This window comes from Humulus lupulus, chromosome 1 (genome assembly GCF_963169125.1).
Source record: "Humulus lupulus chromosome 1, drHumLupu1.1, whole genome shotgun sequence".
NCBI lineage: Eukaryota > Viridiplantae > Streptophyta > Magnoliopsida > Rosales > Cannabaceae > Humulus > Humulus lupulus.
The window spans coordinates 266,348,623-266,361,532 of record NC_084793.1 but is presented as its reverse complement, the minus strand read 5'-3'; the positions used below and the strand labels follow the sequence as shown (position 1 = coordinate 266,361,532).

General features: G+C 40.8%; 1 protein-coding gene across 1 annotated transcript; it reads left to right on the top strand.

The window, feature by feature from the left end:
* Nucleotides 1-393: 393 nt before the first annotated feature.
* Nucleotides 394-5,956, top strand: LOC133806332 (protein ecdysoneless homolog). The gene is made up of 5 exons (XM_062244450.1): nucleotides 394-1,665; nucleotides 1,925-2,263; nucleotides 4,193-4,326; nucleotides 4,946-5,112; nucleotides 5,454-5,956. The coding sequence occupies exons 1-5, from the start codon at nucleotides 497-499 to the stop codon at nucleotides 5,631-5,633; spliced, it is 1,989 nt and encodes a 662-aa protein (XP_062100434.1). The 5' UTR covers nucleotides 394-496; the 3' UTR covers nucleotides 5,634-5,956.
* Nucleotides 5,957-12,910: the final 6,954 nt, after the last annotated feature.

Below are 12,910 nucleotides of genomic sequence, written 5' to 3'. Positions count from 1 at the left end.
AAAATTAAAAAGAAAGTGGAAGCGTGTATAAGTAAGGTAGTCCATTTTAATCTATTGGCAGGGCACATTCTTTATATGATCATGACTCTAATTTTTTTTTCACGACGATATTAATTATAATTATAATTAAACTCTAATAAATTTTGAAAAATTATGAATAATTTTCGTGTTAAAAAAAAACATAGTTTCAACGTCTATTTTTACAAGCATATAAAGTAAAATAACCATGCTTGCAAAAAGTTATTTCAACTAAATTTTAGTAATTTAAATTATTCTGAATATCTTAAAAACTAAACAAAAAAATTATAACTAGAATAAACACCAAAGAAACAAAACCAGCATGGTAAAAATGACTACTTACCATATAATTTCCTAAATTTAGGGCTGCTATATAAATTGAATGAAAAAGGAAAAGCATGAAGATTCAAGAAAGGAAAAGAAAAGGAGTGACTGACTCGTCGAGTTAGAAGCACGCAGACGAGAGAGTGAGACGACAATGGCGACCATTCCAGAAGCCCACCATGCTCCTCCTCCTCCTTCCTCCTCCATATTATCCCACAAAACCTCTAGACTTCCAGAAGATACCGTTTTCTACGCCATCTTCCCCGACATCTCTCTAAATCCCACAGCAGCCTCGACCTCTCTCTCCTCCTCACTCCACTCCCTCCACCTCCAAATACTCCAAACCATCTCTCCCTTCCTCTCCGACTATATATGGCAGCACGAGCCCTTTACTCTTTCAGTGTCTCCCCACCCCTCTTCCTCCTGCGTCTGCTCCAACCGCCATCCCCACCTCCACGGCAAGCTCCGCTACGGCGATAATCTCGACGACGAGTGGTTCACTGTATTTCTCCTCTTTGAAATCTCTAGAAGGTTCCCCGACCTCTCAATCCGAGTTTGGGATACCGACGGTGAGTTCTTGCTCATTGAAGCTGCTTTCCAACTCCCTCGTTGGCTCAACCCCGATAACAGCCTCAACCGGGTCTTCCTCCGCCGCGGCGACCTCCATATCGTTCCGAAAGATCGTCTTCAAAGCCCTAGTCTCGACGATTCGCTGAAGTTCATCAATCAGTTTGGGAACGTGTCACGGGCGACGGAGTCCGTCCTAACCGCCGTGAAGAATCGGATATCGGAGTATCCCGACAGGGCGAGGTTGAATACCCATAATGTTAGGGTTTTGGTTCCAGTTTCGGTTGCCCAAGTGCTGAAGCACGAGCCTTGCTTAATTTCTCTAGCGGTCGAGGCTTTCTACGACCGAGATATCGACTCGATGAAGTACGCGGCGAAAATGGAGAAGTTCTTGAGAAAAGGTAAGGAAGAAGAACTGGTACGAGTATCGGTGAAGATGTCGAGAGCCATGTATGCTCAGCTGGTTCAGCAGACGTTTCAAGCACCCAAATGTTATCCAATGCCCAGTAGGTCTGATACTTCAACTTATCTCGAATCCGAATTGGGGATGAAAATCGCTTGTGGATTCGAGATGATGTACCAGCAGCGGCTGCGAGAGGGGCCCGCAGGTAAAGGGAGTACTTGGGAAGCGTTCAAGGAGAGTTTGGAGAAGAGTGGCTACTTTGAAGGGCAGCTTTCGGGGTCCCTAGAGTACCGGAGGTTGATGCACAACGCGGAGCAACAGTACAAGAACAGTTCTTTGTCTTCGAATGCCAGGTACTTATTGTTTTTGTAGCTCTGCCAGAAATTTGGTATGTTAAAGTTTCATGTTTTAACTCTGTTTGAATATGTTGTTCTGATTTGTATATAGTAATAGTTTGATATGTCATCGTTTGTTTGATCAGTGGCAAGTAATTTGCCATTGGAAAATGATGAGTATTTAGTTTGTCTTAATTTTAGGAAGCTAACTATAGAGGTGTTTCTGTTCCAAGTTTATACTTATCTATTGTTGTTTGAATTGTTAATTTTGTTGCAGTGAGATTATAAGTGCTCCATTGAGACGCATAGATGAGATTCTTGCTTTACCTCATTCGGAAGATGATTTTAAGGGTCAGGGTGTTGCTCCTTCTGATGACGATTCCTGGCTTTATAATGGAGAAGATGAGTTGAACTCTGCTCTTTCAGAGAGGCAAAAAGAGTTTGAGCTTTATAACGCAAAACATAAGAACAAGCAGAAGACAAAAGTACAGCAAGATAATGGTGAATCATGCAGCGTTAATGTTGATGAGTTTGATCCCAGTGACATAGCAAAAACCATGAAGGCATTTGTCGGTAAAGTTTCAAGCTATAAAGGGGCTGAGGTTCCTAAGGACAGGTTTGTGTTACCATCTGAATCAATTTTTTTAGTTCCCCATTTACTAGAACACGACACGGGAATAAGCACACATGCATTTGTATTTTTGCATGCTCTTTTGTCTCAAAATACTAATGTTTTCATAACTTCGGTTGCTTCTGAAACCCCTGCCTTGTTCTTTCCTCTTGATTCCTTATCAAATTTGAATCTCATTGGCTTCTTTATTGCAGTTTATACCTCTTTAAAAGTTATTTTTTCCCTTTCGAGTTGGTTGCTATCTTTCAGGCTTAGCTGTAATGAGGTGGTTTTGCACCATGCAGGTTGAACATATTTTGATTCTTTTCTGTTATGTTTGTAATTGGCATGATGTCTGCCATCCTGGCTGAACAAACTTAGTTTGAAATCTAGCAGTTGCTTTCAGAAAAAATTAAAAGTTGCTACTCCTACTTTTCAACTGGCAATAATTTTTTAGTAATAATATGTGCACCAAAATTATGCACCAAAACTGACGTGACACCAACTAATGGATAGTTTTATTTAAACAATCAAATTTATTTCGAGCAGGACCAAATAGTGCCATGATTTTAGAGCACATCATTATTCATAATTTTTTTAGTTATTGAAACACTATAATTTCTGGAAATGTATTTGGGGTTTAGGTTTAGGCATTAGTTTGCTCTTTGATTTGGAAGCTGAGCTAATTCTATGTAAGTTTTTGAATTGGATTGAATTTCATGATTAAGTGACTGGAACTTGGTTTGTATGTTTCATGTTGGGTATTGTTATCCCCATTTCTTGCGTAGACCCGGGACATTTGTCCAGGGCCATGGTTAGGGGCTGTTCAACATGCGGGCTCGGCCCAAGGCCTCTTGGTACGGGAATGTCCAAGAGGGGCACGGGGCTCGGGTGTACTTCTGGGCCCGTTAGGGGGGTCCTGTATGGTCATCCGGGTCTCGTCATCCGGGATAGTCATCCAGGAGATGTGCAGACCGTTCGAATCCCCCACGACATACGCGTCCTGGTTCCGGACCCTGGTACGGTCCGGGCCTGTGGTAAATGAAGAGGGACAAAGGTAAACGAACCCGGATCACATCGTCCCCGGTTGGAGGGACCAAGCGTCCAGGACCCTGAAGCCGCCCCACTCCGCGTGGGCATTGTCCCCACTTTTCACCTGCGGAAAAGGCCACCTCGGGATTGCACGCCGTTGTTTAGATCAGTGCTGCCAAGTACTCTAACTGGTCATGTCCCCTGAATCTGCCTCGTAATTCGAAGTGTCCAGACCAAAAGCACTGTTTTGTCGGGCGAGATATAGCTCTTGGGTCAACTTATTGGGCCTTAACTAGTCTGGAATTCATGTATGTTTTATCTTTTATATTGGGCTTCCACTAGAAAGGCCAAGAATATCCATATCTCTGATGGGCCCGGGTAATACCCAGCCCATACCCAGTGTTCCCATAAGCCTATAAATACAGGCTATAGAACACTGGAAAAGGGATCTCTCTTCAACTAATATACAGTTACTCTGTTAAAATATAGAGAGAAACTCCATTGTAAAAGGCTTTCTAAGCTCTAATACTATTGACTTGTGGACTAAGGTTCATTAACGCCCCAACCATGTAAAAATCCCGTGTTAACCTTCTACTTCTCTTATCGTTACTCCTAAATATTCATTAATATAGTTACCGAAAATCTCGGTAAACAGGTATAGATTCCAAGCTATTATTTTTCTTAGCCCTATTGTTGATATTCTTTTAGTGAGTTGCCGGGAGAAGTTCCATTTATGAAATTTTGAATGAAAATTTGCTTCAGGCTGCAACCAAATACTTGCTTGAGTTACTATTCATATTAAAGTCAAGTAACCCTTGTTTTAAGTGACCATGCTTTGTTTCTTTTGTCCTTGTAGCATAAGCAGCTCATCCAACACTTACTTTTTTCTTTATTCTTCTTAAGGAACCTAAAAGAGGTGAATCTAGATGTAAACTGTTTCATCAAAGACATGGAATCAGTGATGAAGCAACATGGTTTTGAAGACATTGCTAGTGATGATGATATTGAAGAAGGGTCCTCATCTGACCTGGATTTTGGTACGTTTTTCATTGTTCTTATTTGTTGAATAAGCCAGCTTTGTTTATTGAACTGTTTTTTACGAGTGTAGATGTTTTTTAAAAGGACGCTGTTTTTGTCTCCTTAATTGTTTCTAGAAAGAACCTTTTGAAAAAGCAAAATTTTCAGAGTGAAGTGAACAACACCTTTTTCCTTAAGAAATGTATTTTATTATTTCTTTATCTGTGCATTCATTTTGTTAACACTACTATTTATTGGAGTTGATAATTCATATAAGACGTACCTTATGACTTGAGAATTTGAGATTAAGTAGAATGTTTTGGTAAAGGATATACATCATGCTTTGATGTGCCATATTATGTTTCTTGTCTTTGTGGCCTAATTTAACATTACCATATTCTGTGTCCCGTCTTTGCTTTGTGTTCATCCTCCATGTTCTCAAGTATTAATGATGATATCTCTAATGTCAGCTTATCAAGCAGTATTATAATTCTGATTTGGAAATAAATGTACATGCTTCCTATGAAACAGAGGACACGATTGAAACAAGAAAAAAAAAAAAAAAAAGTTCTTATTTCTGGGGGTCTTACAATTTCAAATTTTAATTTATGTATATTTTTTATACATTTATATACACAGAAGAGTCAGAAGATGAAAGTGATGAAGCAGAACCTTCTGAAGGCAATGAGGATGGTGAGGATACTTTTATGCATTCTTATTCTGATGTTTTGAATGAGGAGTTGAAGTCCAGTACACTCGAGAAAAGTTTTGTTCGTGCTAAGGAACAAGTTGCCAAAAAAGACGAGGTATATTTCTCACCTTCTGCGAAGAGTATTACAGTGCCAAGTTTTATGTTATACAAACTTCCAAGTTTCCGAATACTTGTCTTATTTCTTTCCCTTAGAAAAAGCGCAGAATTAAACAATCAATTCCCATCTGTGCAACAAACATATGTACACACTGCATGAAGCACTAAAATTTATGTCAAGAAAAGTTTATAAAGAAAGTTCTTAGGATCTTTCTATCCTGATAAAGTTTCTGCACTCTGTTTAAACCAAAATGATAAAGTTTCCTGTTGGGACAAATCATTGACGAGTTCTGTATTCTAGTTTTGATTCGTCTAAATGCTATTATGATCGTTTTGCAGGGAACGTCCAATACCAGCACGGCAGACATGGAAGAGGATTTTACTCCTGTTGATGCTGATGTGAACCTTGTTAAAAGCTTTCTTGATTCCTTTTCTTCCCAAGAAGGCCTTCCTGGTCCTGCTTCCAATTTGCTTGGTCTTATGGGGCTACAACTAAAAGATGCCAACAAGGGCAAGTGAATTTAGTTTTAAGGGGTTTCTTATTATGTATTCTATGTATTTGGGTGTTGTACATGCCTTTTCCTTTCGACGAGTTTTGTCTTGAAAACTAGCTTTTAGTTTTTTCCTCTCTTTTGGGAGAATTTTGAAAGAAATTTAGGTTTATTAAAAAATATAGTAATTTAAAGAAAAAAGCGTACTTCCTATTTCTTATCACTATTAGTCCGGGGTAAGCATCTCTTGGACTATAGAATGAAGGACTATTACAAATAAATACATACAAGTGCTGTAAATTATATGTAAATTTAAAATCTTATAAATGAGAATAGAGGGAATTTAGTGCATTGTAATGTCTTGTTAATTTTCAGATTGTAATGTAAAAATGTTTAAAGCTAGGGTCTAAAGTGACTAGTTAAAAAAAAGTAAAAAGAAAAATTAACTTAAAGGGTAGGAAGAATATTTTTTTTCATTAAGACACCCAGAGAAGAGTAGCATTGGTGAGTTGTTGAGAACCGAGGCTCCTTTCGTCCTGGTCTACTGTGATTGTTGTCGTTAGTGATTGTTGTCGTTAGGAAGTGTAAGACAACCAAGATTAATTTAACAGTCGTAGGAGACAATTAGTTGCATTAATTAAAACACAAATCTATTATTATAACAATTATTTTCTACGACAAAACAGACATAAATCACTTTCTTTGCTAGCCAAGGAGATTGAGTGGGAAAAGAATCATGTCAAAAATTTCTACTTTTTTTTGTCTGTTTTCATTAATATAACTATTTTCTTCTCAAATACATTTTCTTATTGTAATATTAGCATCACCAGTGATTATAATAATTTTTGAAGTAATGCACACAAATTTTACTTTTTCAGAATGATTATATTTAAAACTAATGACATTTAGGAGATAATGTCACACTTTAAAATTGCTCCAATTAATTATTAAAGAAAAAAACACTAAAATATCTAATTATAAATTTTATAATAGAATTAAATTAATTTTAATAATAATAACTATATAATAATTTATTTATTAAAACAAAACTGTATTATAATTATTCAAAAAAAATTATTTTATTTTAGTTTTTATATTAATTATTAATGATAATAATTATTCACTCTTTCTATTTTCACATTTTAATTTTTTTTTCAAATTTATGATTATTAATTAATAATTAAAAAAAACTAAATTATCTAATTATAAAATCTATATCTATATCTTCATATATTATAAATGTGAGTTTAACAGAAATTGTTAGTTTCCGTTAGATTTAACATTTTTTTTATTGTTTTCTAATAATGTTAGTTTTAAAATCATCTAAATAAAGTAAATAAATTAAAAAAATAAAAAAAATAAAGTCATCTAAATAAGGTAAATAAATTAAAAATAAAAATTAATAAATGAGTCTTAATAATTTCATATCACATATTTTAAAATTTCATATTAAAGTATGCAAATTGCTCTATCAATTATGTTTTCAAAACTATAACAAAAATATATTTATGTGTCTAAATTTATTCTTTTCTTTCTTTTATCAATTATTTATTTTGTCACTTAACGTATTTTGTTATCCAAACATATATGTAATAGTGTTACACCTAGATTTCGAAACTTGAGATTGTGACCTCGAAAGCTAGATTCGTCAGGTGTGAGCTCATGATATCTAAAGTGCATGTTCGTGGTCCAGGTGCCAAACCCTCGAAGCAAGGTGGCAACCTCGAAAATATGTAACCTCGAAGTTCTTTCTAAGCTCGAAAGACATAGCATCGGAGTATATCCGTTGTCAGGTCAAGTAGCCCGAGCTTGGCATGGGTATAAGCTCGGAATGTAACGGCCTCGGTGGTATTTGCCTGCTCCGAGCTGGTCTTGGGGTAAGGTGGCTAGCTCATAATTTATCTAAAGACCTGGTCTGACATGATACTGATTACCGATCTCGAACGACGTAATGGGTCATCTGATGAGACGCGTTCCATGCGTGTAAAGATATTTATTGTTGTAACTTCCCTACATTAAAGGGATATTAACTAGTCTGTTATATGCCTCCTGGTCTTCAGGGGACATTTCCTTGTATATAGGAGTTACATAATTTAATGTCATTATTCCCATTAATGAAGAGGAGTATCTTCCCGAAATATGTGGGAACGAACTCTGAGAACCCTCTATAAATAGATAGATCATGGACACTTAGAGGGGACAAATTTTTGATATCTTGAGAGAATTTCTGGAGAATTCATCCCTGAAGAATTTCCTGAAATATCCAAAGTCTTAATAAAATTGACTCGTGGACTAGGCAGAGTTAACTGTTGAATCACGTAAAATTATCGTTGTTATTAAGTATTATTTATCTGCGCCATAGCTCTTGCTGTTTAATTGCTCTACGTTTTAAGTTGACGAAAAACAACGTCAACAGTTTGGTGCTTTCATTGAGAGCCTTAAGCAATACAATCCCTGATTAGCTATGGCCGCGAATGATCAGAATATTCCTGAAGAAAACTATCCACGGCGCCCTGGGAAGCAGCCGATGACGAATCCTGTACCTGAAAAGAGAAGTGAGTCCTCTGATTCTCGAGGACCTCCAGCACCTCCGGCTCCAAGGGATGATGAGGGCATGTACTATAATCCTGAACGGTACATCCCCATTGTGGAACTTGAAAACCGACAATTAAGAAAACAGCTGGCTTAAGCCAAGAAGCGGAACAAAGAGTTGGCTAGGTTAGCCGCAGATGCGCAGGCGGCTCAGCCTCAACCTCCGCAGGAGAACCAAGATCGACCTCCGCGGGACGTTCATGTTCCTCCCCGCAGGCCTCGTGGGCGACCTCGGAAAAATGCTGCCACAAGAGGAGCGGAGCAACCTCCACCACCAGCAAAGCAACTTGCTCCCTCGAGACCCCGAAGAAACACTTGGGCTAGGGCTCTAGCTAACTCGACTGCAGAGTTACCAGCAGAAACTGGGAATAACTGAGCCCCTGCAGAGGCTCGGACTCAGGTTCCTGGTAACACACAAAATCTTACCGAGTTAGCACGGGCGAACTCAGGGCCATCCAGGCCCCGAAATGGTTGGCAGCCACCGTCACCCATACGGTTCCCGCCATCACCAATAAGATACCCCTCACCACCTTGGAGGAATGCACAACCAACTCGGGGTGATGAGGCAAGGCGGGTAGGACGGAAACAGGGGAATAGAGAGGCTACTAGAGAACGGAGAGGTGACCAGCCTGCGAGAAGCCAAATGTCTCGATCTCGCACTACAGAGACGAGGCAGTATGAAAGAAATCCGTCTCGGAACAATCATGCGACAAGCCTCTCCAGTGACGACTTAGGGGACGCCAGATCAGTTAGCATGTATGATCAAGGACGAAGAAATACTGGAAACCATAGGAACCGCTCCGACCTGCGGGAGCACCTGAATCAAAATCGGGGTAGTGGTAATCCATCGAACCCGGACCTGAGAGATCGCCTAAATGGGCGCAGAGATCCCCTGCGAAGGCGCGAGCCTGGAATTGTGATCAATGATAGCCAATTTCAGGCAAGACCCCCTACGGACCCGGTTCAAGAAAGAATTGATCAGCTGGAAAAGGCATTTAGGCTCTTGCAGAATGAGCGAGGTCGGAGTCGGGATGAGGATTCTGATGAGGAGCTCGATCCATTTGCTCCCCATATTTCCAACACTCCGTTCCTCAAAGGTTTCAGATTCCTCATGTCCCACCTTTTGAAGGGAAATCCGACCCGTACAGTCATTTGAGTACATTTAACACCATAATGAGAGCAAGTAATGTGGGTTACGAGCTCAGATGGATGTTATTTCCAGCATCGCTTACAGGACCAACAAAAAACTGGTTCGAAAAATATAAGAGGCATTCAATCACTTCTTGGGATCAGCTATCAAAAGATTTCAAAAAGCAGTTTAGAGCCATGATCGGGGTAAGACTTGAGGCATCGACCTTGACCAACGTTCGACAACAGCCAAGTGAAACGTTGAAGAGCTACCTTACAAGGTTTAATTTGAAGGTTGCCCGAGCTCAGGATGTAGACGACAGCGGTCATCTAATGGCCGTCCAAGCTGGGGTAATGCCGGGAAGTCCCCTCTGGGATGATATGCAGAGAAAGCCTGTGAGGTCCTTAACCAATTTTAATAGACGAGCTCAGAGGTTTGTCAATGTAGAAGAGGCGAGGTCAACGCTGAACATGACCTCTCAGCCCATAACTACAACGATAAACGTAAACTCTGCCTCGGCCTCGGCGGACCCATCAGCCTCGAAACCCCCTGCAGAAAACCCTTCTAAAAGGAAGAAGAATGAAGGAAGTTATCCCGAGGCAGAAGGGGGAAATAAGAAGAAAGGGGAAAGGTATTTCTCCGTGTACAAAGTGTACACCGAGCTCAATGAGTCTCGGGAGAATATATACCTGGCTAATGAAAACCAGGTCCCTTTCAGGCGACCAGACCCCATGAGAAATCAGAAGTCCAAGAGAGACTCCAGCAAGTACTGTCGATTTCACAGAGATACTGGGCACACTACTGATGAATGCATGCAGTTGAAGGACGAGATCGAAGGACTGATCTCGAGAGGATACTTCAGACAGTATGTCAGGAACCAGAATAATAATCAGGCTTCCACTAGCCAGAGGGCAGCTGCACCGCAGCCTGCTCAAAACAATAATTCCCGAGCTAGAGAAGAAGATAGGCCCCCTCTGATTGATGGAGAAGATGTGATAACCATCTCGGGCGGGCCTCATCTCGTAGGGATGGGAAAGAATGCCCAAAAGCGATACGTGAATGAGCTAAAAACTGGGGACGGGTCCACCTATGAACCCGAACCTAGAGCTCCAAAGTGCCAAAAGATTGAATCTCAGCTGATAACCTTTACTGAGGACGATGCGTTCCATGTTCAGTTTCCCCACAATGACCCATTGGTCATCACTCTCCAGCTCGCGAATAAGAGAGTTCACCAAGTTCTCATTGATAATGGGAGCTCTGTGAACATTCTCTATAAGGCCACCTTAGAAAAGATGGGACTCATGCTTCGAGACCTAAAATCTTGTGCAACGACATTGTACGGTTTTTCAGGAGAGGGGATTGCCTGTATGGGGTCCATTGAACTCCCTGTAACCTTGGGAGACTATCCAGTCTCAGTGACCAAGACGATGGAGTTTGTAGTAGTGGACTTGCCATCGGCCTACAACGTGCTGCTCGGGAGACCCGCCCTAGTAGGGCTGGGGGCAGTCTCATCTGTAAGGCATTTGGCCATCAAGTTCCCAACTTCTAGTGGCATTGGGACATTGAAGGGAGACCAGTTGGCCGGGAGGGAATGCTATAGCATTTCCATAAAAGGAAAGAGGCAGGAGAGCGCACAAGCACTCGTCGTTATTCAGAATAAAGACGGGACAATCTTGGAGATAGATGAAGAAATCGACCCAAGAGTGGAGGAAAGAGCTGATCTCAAACCATTGGAAGAGCTCGAAGAAATCAGGCTCAAAGAATCAGACCCCCCGAAAATGGTAAAGGTTGGGAAAAACCTCCATGAAGAAACTAAATAGCAATTAATTTGCTTTTTGAAGAAAAACCAGGATGTCTTCGCGTGGTCACATTCGGACATGGTAGGAATAAGTCCAAATATAGTGAGCCACGCGCTAAATATCGATAAAAGCTTCCCGCCGAAGCAACAAAAGCAAAGACAACTGGATGACGATAGGAAAAAGGCCCTAAAAGAGGAAGTCGATAGGTTAAAGGCAAACCGATTCATTAGGGATGCTTTTTACCCCAATTGGGTAGCCAATCCGGTACTAGTCCCGAAGCCTAATGGAACGTAGTGAACCTGCATTGACTACTCGGACCTCAACAAGGCTTGTCCTAAGGATTGCTTTCCTTTACCACGGATTGACCAGCTCGTGGACGCCACGGCAGGGCATGGACTAATGTCATTCATGGATGCCTATTCTGGATATAACCAGATTGCCATGCATGCCCCTGACCAGGAACATACGAGCTTCATAACAGATAAAGGGTTATATTGTTATAACATTATGCCATTCGGGCTAAAAAATGCTGGGGCCACTTACTAGCGGCTTGTGAACATGATGTTCTCCGAGCAAATAGGGAACAACATGGAAGTTTATGTTGACGATATGTTAGTCAAATCTCAACTTAACAATAACCATGTTGATGACCTCAAAGAATGCTTTGCCGTGCTCCGGAAATATAACATGAAGCTTAACCCTCAGAAGTGCTCTTTCGGAGTATCTTCAGGAAAATTCCTGGGTTTTATTGTAAATGCTCGAGGAATAGAAGCTAATCCAGAAAAGATCCAGGACCTGATTGATATGCCTTCACCTCGAAAACACAAAGATGTCCAGAGTCTGACGGCCAGGATGGCAGCACTAAGTAGGTTTATATCAAAATCTATAGACCGTTGTCTTCTGTTTTTCAACCTGTTGAGGGGAGGCAAGAAATTTGAATGGACAGAGGAATGCGAGTTGGCTTTTTAGGAACTCAAGAAACACCTCGCAGAACCCCCTATCTTGTCAAAACCTATTACGGGAGAAGTTCTGTACTTGTATCTTGCTATGACCGAGCACGCCATAAGTGCAGTACTCGTACGAGAGGAAGAAAAAGTGCAAAGGCCCATGTATTACGTCAGTAAAAGGTTATTGGGGGCAGAATCAAGATATCCCTTGATGGAGAAGCTAGCTCTCAGCCTAATTCACTCATCTCGAAAACTTCGACCCTATTTTCAAGCGCACCCCATCCATGTACTAACTGATCAACCACTAAGACAAGTCTTGTCCAAGCCAGAAGCTTCAGGTCGACTGCTTAAATGGGCCGTTGAACTCGGACAATTTGAGATCACTTATCACCCAAGGACAACCATAAGGGGACAAGCCTTGGCAGACTTCATAGTGGAGTGTACTGGAATGACCAACGATAAAGTTATAACCCCGGCCCACGAGCTGTGGAAACTTTACGTTGATGGGTCATCTAATGAAAATGGATCGGGGGCATGAGTAATTTTGATCACTCCTGCAGGAAGCAGATTGCACTCTGCCTTGAGATTTGACTTCAGCGCATCAAATAACGAGGCTGAGTATGAAGCTTTACTGGAGGGACTTCGTATAGCCAAGGAGCTCAAAGCTAAAGCAATACATTGCTACAGTGACTCCCAGCTAGTGGTTAACCAAATTTTGGGAGAGTACCAGGTCGTGGTACGAGAATGGCAGCATACTTAGAAAAGGAAAAATTAGCATTAGAACATTTCGAGTTCTATGCGATAGAACAGGTCCCCCGAGAACAGAACTCGAATGCGG

Coding starts and splice junctions, on each gene's coding strand:
- LOC133806332 (XM_062244450.1), top strand. CDS start 497: ATGGCGACCATTCCAGAAGCCCACCATGCTCCTCCTCCTCCTTCCTCC. Junction 2,264..4,192: donor GCTGAGGTTCCTAAGGACAG/GTTTGTGTTACC, acceptor ATTCTTCTTAAG/GAACCTAAAAGAGGTGAATC. Junction 4,327..4,945: donor CTCATCTGACCTGGATTTTG/GTACGTTTTTCA, acceptor TTATATACACAG/AAGAGTCAGAAGATGAAAGT.